Source organism: Danio aesculapii, chromosome 11 (assembly GCF_903798145.1).
Source record: "Danio aesculapii chromosome 11, fDanAes4.1, whole genome shotgun sequence".
In the NCBI taxonomy this organism is placed as follows: Eukaryota; Metazoa; Chordata; class Actinopteri; order Cypriniformes; family Danionidae; genus Danio; species Danio aesculapii.
This window is the reverse complement of record NC_079445.1, coordinates 10,753,722-10,761,252: the sequence shown is the minus strand read 5'-3', so window position 1 is coordinate 10,761,252 and position 7,531 is coordinate 10,753,722. Positions and strand designations below refer to the sequence as shown.

Genomic DNA, 7,531 nt, shown 5'->3' with positions numbered 1-7,531 from the left:
ATCCTGACAAATGTTATTTAACTAAATTTAAAAAGCTAATAGATGTAAGGTGTAGCTTTTGCAAGCAGAGGCCAGAGAGCGCTGTTCATTTATTTCAGTATTGCCCTTATGTGTCATTTTTTGGCCGAAATGTAATTGACCTTATTTCTGTCAATATTGATGGAAATATTAGTTTACATTGTTTACATTTAATGGCCGAATTTCATATTCATTTTTTTTCATTCATTTTTCTTGTCGCCACAGCAGAATGAACCGCCAACTTTTCCAGCATGTTTTTACACAGCGGATGCCCTTCCAGCCGCAACCCATCTCTGGGAAACATCCACACACACTCATTCACACTCAAACACTATGGACAATTTAGCCCACCCAATTCACCTGCACCACATGTCTGTGGACTGTGGGGGAAACCGGAGCACCCAGAGGAAACCCACGCGGACGCAGGGAGAACATGCAAACTCCACACAGAAATGCCAACTGACCCACCGAGGCTCGAACCGGCGACCTTCTTGCTGTGAGGCAACAGCACTACCTACTGCGTCGCCCTAATTTCATGTTTATAAATGTAAATATTTAGGTAAATATTCAAATTTTATTACATTTAAAAATGAAGCAAAGCATTATATTGAGTCCATATTACCCTCAAAAATTCAAAAAGCTATGTGAATTGTACAAGGCTGTATATCATAAAATGTATTCCTGTGATATTGTTTATATCCCCCCTAGCCTTGGACATTTTCTTTACATTTGTTGTACTTGACTTGCATTGTATTTCTTGACGTTATTCAATTTTAAAAAAATAGTAACTATCCAAACACTCATTGACTAATCAATATAATTAGCATGTACCAACATAACAATAAAGTTGATAATTAATTAACTGTTGGTTTGTGTTCAGTTCAGTTCATTCAGTGTTATATAAATATTGTTCCTCTTTCAGTGAATCACTAGTATGCTAAGACAAAGAGAGTTTGACAGACAGATTTAGTTTTCTTAGTAGTTCCTCTCTTGTTACATAACCCCTCCTTCCTTCGTCTGTCTGATCCTCTGTAAATTCTACTCCCCCCGCCCATGAGGGTGGACTTGGTATTATCCACTTGCCCCAGACCTGCATTTGAGCGGAGAGACACGGCCAGAGGCAGCACAGCAGAGGAACTGTACAACTAAATATATAGTCTGAGAGAAAGAGAGAGACAGAGGGACAGAGAGAAAGAAAAAGAGAGATTAGCTGTGTCTAGTCTTTTTCAGGGAAGCCAAACCAAATGAAGCTGCTGGTCCAGCACTGATTCCTACGGCTGTGTATCTCTGTCACTGGAGTCATGAGCTCAAAGGGGACGAACCTCCACAACAAACGACTTCCATGTGAGTACTTCACTTTTTTACTGAATTATTTTGTTCGTAAAGATATGATTAATTCTAAACTCTGATCCTAAAAACAAGCATGACATCATTAATCAACAAAAGAATCGTTGTGCTGTTAAAGGACATGCATAAGAGAGACCCAGGGGGCTAGTTTTTACTTCAGTAAATATATTGAATTTACTTATTTGACAATCACCTCATTAAAAAAAAATTATAGAAACAAATCTTGAGAATATACGTATTTATTCCTAGAAAATGTAACTTTCAGACTGCATTTTTAGCAAAACAGCTACAAACACAAAACAGTTTATGAAAAATTAAAATGTAAAACATAATACTTATATTAAATGCTTTACTTGAGTATAAAATTACAACATAAAACAAGTGTGATAACTTAAACTGACCTTAGTAGTGAAATATACCCTTTTCCTGAGAACTCCCATCATATAGTTTACCTTTGCATAATTTTATGCCAGTTTTTTGGATTGTTCATTTGCTGATATTTTAGTAATACTGCATAAGTATACTTAATTGTGCTTAATAAGTATACTTGAATTTCAAACAGAAGGATTCAAGGCCTGGAAAGTACTTAAAAACAAGCAGCGGCCCATTATTTCAACAATTGTGTTAGGGCTGCACAAAATTGTTTTAGCATCGATATTGTATTGGACGCACCCGCAATATTCACATTGCAAGATTAGCAATGTTGTGTCTGAGTTATAGTTGAACAGCAGCCACAGAATTGTATATAATTACTGTATTCATATGGTATATATACGATTTATAAAAAAAAAAGAGTTTTTCTTGTTTTTACATTTCTGATGTTCGTTGTAATGCAGTAATGTACATCATTTGTAAAGCTGCTTTGAAACAATAATTATTGTGAAATATGCTATACAAATGAATTTGAATTGAAAATTAATTGAATAGTCCAAATATCTACAATCTTTAAAGCAAAAACAAGATTATTTTACTTATCCCACTGGCAGATAATTTAGCTTGTTAAGGAAAAACTCTTATTTTTGATTTATTTCTTCTAATAACAAATAACAAAATATTTATACTTGATCTAGGACGTTATAGATATGTGGACTAAAAACGAGACAAAGCAAAGTAGGAAAAGCATTTATTGCTTTTGGATTTTTTCAGTTTCTCTAATAAAATACTGTTAGACCCCCCCCCCCCCCTCCCAGAAAACAATCAAATAGAGCTATTCAAACTATCTAGTGAAACTGTATTCATACCGCAATATGTAATGCAGAAAAATAAAACATTGCAATATCTGATTTTTCCAATATCGTGCAGCCCTAAATTGTACTGTTCTGCTGTCAAAATGTGAATGAAAAAAGAAATGCAACAAATGTCTTTAAACCTTACTGTTTAAAACAATCATTTTTTTTTTTTCAAATGATACATTCAAAACATTGTGCATTGTGCTACATATGCTGGCATTGTGAATTTACAAAGGTGCTTGTTTTGAAATTAATCGTGCTTACAAAAGTCCTTGGATCATCTATTTATGAAAAAGTGGGAATCCTATATACATTTAGGTTTGGCTCTATACACCAACACAATGGATTTGATATAAAACAAACAAGATGTGCTTTAACTGCAGACTGTCAGGTTTAATTTGAGAGTATTTACATCCAAATCAAGTGAACGCTGTAGGAATTACAACAGTTTGCATTTTTGCCTCCTACTTATTAAGGGTCCAAAAAGTAATTGAACAGTTGGCTTTCTAAGCTGTTCCTTGGCCAGGTGTGTGTTATTCCTTCATTATCCCAATTAAACTGAGCAGATAAAAGGTCCAGAGTTCATTTAAAGTGTGCTATTTACATTTGGAATCTGTTACTGTTAACTCTCAAGATGAGATCCAAAGAGCTGTCACTATCGGTCAAGCAAGCCATCATTAGGTTGAACAAACAAAACAAACTTATCAGAGAGATAGCAAAAACATCAGGCCTGGCCAAAACAACTGTTTAGAACATTCTTAAAAAGAGGAAACACACCAGTGAGCTCAGCAACACCAAAAGACTCGCAAGACCACTGAAACAACTGTGGTGGACGACTGAAGGACTTTACCTGGTGAAGAAAACACCCTTCACAGCAGTTGGCCAGATCAAGAACACTCTCCAGGAGGCCAGGTGTATCTGTGTCAGAGTCAACAATCAAGAGAAAACTACACCAGAGTGAATGCAGTGGGTTCACCACAAGATGTAAACCATTGGTGAGCCTCAAAAACAGGACGGCCAAATTGGAGTTCTAAAAAAAGCCTTCACAGTTCTGGAACAACATCCTATAGACAGATGAGATTAAGATCAACTTGTACCAGAGTGATGGGAAGAGAAGAGTATGGAGAAGGAAAGGAACTACTCATGATCCTAAGCAGTGAAGCATGGTGGTAGTAGTGGCATGGCGTGGGCATGTATGGCTGCCAATGGAACTGGTTCTCTTGTATGTATTGATGATGTGATGCTGACAAAAGCAGCAGGATGAATTCTGAAGTGTTTCAGGCAATACTTGGTGCTCATATTAAATCAAATGCTTCAGAACTCATTGGACGTTGCTTCACAGTGCAGATGAAGAATGACCCAAAGCATACTGCAAAAGCAAGCAAAGAGTTTTGTAGGGAAAGAGGTGGAATGTTATGCAATGGCCAAGTCAATCACCTGACCTGAATCCGATTGAGCATGTTTTTCACTTGCAGAAGATAAAACTGAAGGGAAAATGCCCCAAGAACAAGCAGGAACTGAAGACAGTTGCTGTGGAGGCCTGGCAGAGCATCACCAGGGATGAAACGCAGTGTCTGGTGATGTCTATGCATTCCAGAACAAGGAAGTGAAAGTTTGATTTATGATTATTATACTGTCTAATTACTTTTGGACCCTTAAAAAGTGGGAGGCACATACCCTGGGAGGTAAATACCCTTAAAATAAAGCTGACACTGTAGTTAAAGCACATCTTGTTCGTTTCATTTCAAAACAATTATGTTGGTGTATAGAGCCAAAAGTATGAGAATTGTGTCAATGTCCAAATATTTATGGACCTATCTGTATATGAAGAGTGCAGAAGTCTCTTCTAAAATGAGCATTTTTTGCCGTTTCCTATGTTAATGTTTTATTATTAACATTTTAAAGGCCATTTTACTTTAAAGGCCATGGAAATAACTTATTCATCAGCATAATCAAGAAATCATAAACAGGAGGCTGAGAAAACTCACTTTAGAAGAGAAATTAAAACAGCACTAGAAGCTTTTTCATATTAATTAAATGGAAATCGTGACAACTATAACCCTAATTTCATCAACAGTATGTGAATGTTTGAGAAAACCCATCACCTATGTTATTTTTATGGAGCATCTACATTTTAAAAGTGCCTTCCTTATTTGGACACATAACTTCCATGGCTGAATAAGGAAAGATTTTCTAAAATGGTCTGAGCTGTGGCTCAGTTTTATCTCAGTATGTCATAAAGTGCTGGACGTTTATTTATAACCTCAATGTGAAAAGGTTTTTTCTGTTATCTGGGATTTTTCATTTCTTCAGTCATTGTTTGAATCAAACATTTAAAGGCCTGGAGTGGCTTGATGATCCTGACATATAGCTTATAGAGCTAATGCCTGTAGCCAGCATAGTGAAGGGATGGGGGGGGGGTCTTTTTCTCTAAAAATGTGTTTTTTTTTTTGCATTTTTTCCCCCACATTTTGTATTTGTTGACATTTTATGATATATTTTGGGCTGGATTAGCTTGTCGGAATCATGTGCATGCTTTTTGCAGAACCAAAAGTAATGACTGTTCTCAAGTTGCATAAGATTGTGGGCATATTTTGTCTTTTTTTTTTTCTTTTTTATGGGGACTTCCCCTAGAGGCATGGCGAAATTCATTAATGCAATATGTTGTGATAATTCATAAGCACAATATTGATAACAATTATTTAAACTTTTAGAGAGCTTTTCACATATATTCAGATTGTATTAGTGATTGTTCATCACAGCAGCACATGCTTGAATATTTAATAGGTGATTTATATTCAAACAGACATTATTATTCAAATATTTTCTTATAATATGGCTTGCAAAATTCTTACTTGGGCATTTTGTTCATTAACACGTTTTATGCTTGTAGTAAATATTTATTTATTTATTTATTTTGCACTTTACTTGTGTTTGGCTGTATAAACGCACCTCCAGGTGTTTCTCTAAAAAGAGCATAAAGCATAAAAATACCATAATATGTTTGCAGATATTTAAGAAACATGCTAAATGAACATACTTGTTTATCTGAAAAACAATGCTCAAGTCAGATATTCTGCTTTGAAAATGTTTTTTAAGTGCTGGAATGCTGTCTTTGTTTTGGTAATTTTAACCTGCCCAAAGCCAGTTTAGCCAATTATATTTTAGCACCCCAGGTTGCCTTGCTGGAAAACCGCGTATTTCATTTATTCATTAATTCAGGAAGGCTTTGAAAACATGACCGAAATGCGCCCTCCGGACGATTAAAAGTGTCACATACTGTATTTATAAGGTCTAATTCACCCAAAAATGTAGATTCTGTCTTAATGTAATGACATTCGCGGCCACGAAATCACAAATGACCTGAGCACTGTTTTGGTTTACTACCGAGAGGACACATGCATGGCCACCAATGATGTCTACTTTAGTGAACAGAAGCTGCATAGGCTGTGAGTAACAGGTAGTAAAGTTGTAAATAACATTCAGTTTGTTGCACAGAGCGAACGTTGAGAGCCGCGTGAGAAGTATGATTTGGATCAGGGGCGCCTTAGAATCGTCCTCAAAGTTTTTTCTCTCAAAGTGACTGCAGCCATGACATGAGCGCACTCGACAGTGGAACTGAAACCGAAAGCACTCACATCATTTAAATGATCATATCGCATTTTAGAGTTATGATTACGACAAGCATTTGATATGTTTTTTCTTTCATAGCAAACACAGCGTTGTGCATAAAAATAAATATTTAACTGTGTCAGTTTAAGTACTTTAGCCTATATAATGTAGAATATAAGGCAAGAAGGAATCTGATAATGACAAATGTCTCATTTTACCAGTTCTGCTTCAGAATTATGAATTGTTGTATTCTCATGTAATAACTTTACTGTGAATTAACAACCAGAACATATTTAAAGTCTGTTTGAGTCCACCATTCCAAGTCTATACAAAATGTAGCATTTTAACCAACAGTAGACCCACACATAGGCCTAATATTATCATAGTTGTTTTACCATATTTTTGAGAACTAATAATAGTCTACTCATTGACCTTTATTTTACATCTACAGAATTGTGAGAAAATGGTGATCTTGATTTTAAGCCAAAAAAAAAGAAAAACAGAAAAATGAAATAAAATAAAATTCGTAATTCTCATTTTAGCCAGAATCGTGCAGCTCCACTACACAGTATTATTTTACATTTGATTATTCAAATACTGTATATCTGAATACAGTTTGACTCCCCAGAAAACAAAAAAACACGGTAAATTTAATTGGTATCTTGTTCTTTATTGAGATTATCGATGCTTGTAGATTATTTATTATATTTTATCCACTCTCCTACAGAATCATCCCAAAATTATATATTCTTTTAAAATAGTTATTAAACTCATCGGTAACACTTTATAATAACTACACACTATAAATCATTTATTAAGCATTAGCAAATAGTTAATTCATTATCTGTTAAGCATTAACTCTACATTAATAAGCGTTAGTAAGCAGTTTATAACTGCAGCTACAAATGCTGTATTCTTGACTTACAAAGATATTTATAATGTGCTTAATACTTGTACTTTCGTACTTTGTAATGATTTATTTTTCATTTCTAAATTAAGTATTGCATTATTTACAAACCCGTTGTATTTAAAAGTAGTTTAGGGTTTTTAGGATCATTCAGAATGAGTTAGTAAATGATTAATAAACTATTGAAATCAATGTTTATATGTCTTATTATTCAGGCATATATTAAGGGTTACTATGTATGTTAATAAATGCTTTATTAACTCAACTTCATGCAATTTTGTGACCTAATCTAAAGTGAGGACTATTTATGCTTTATAAATCCCTTATAAATGACAATTAAAGGCTCAGTTAAATTCTAAACAGGAAAAATGACATTATTCATTCCTTTTCATTTAAAGATACACAAATAAAACTGTAC

At 34.6% G+C, this 7,531-nt stretch overlaps 1 protein-coding gene across 1 annotated transcript in view; it reads left to right on the top strand.

Annotated features, from left to right (window-relative positions):
- The first annotated feature begins 1,095 nt into the window (after positions 1–1,095).
- Positions 1,096–7,531, top strand: part of si:ch211-253b8.5 (dysbindin) — a 48,254-nt gene continuing 41,818 nt past the window's right edge. Inside the window, exon 1 of the mRNA XM_056468383.1 lies at positions 1,096–1,362. Within this exon, the coding sequence (XP_056324358.1) occupies positions 1,320–1,362 (43 nt within the window). The 5' untranslated portion in view covers positions 1,096–1,319. The remainder of the gene's footprint in view (positions 1,363–7,531) is intronic.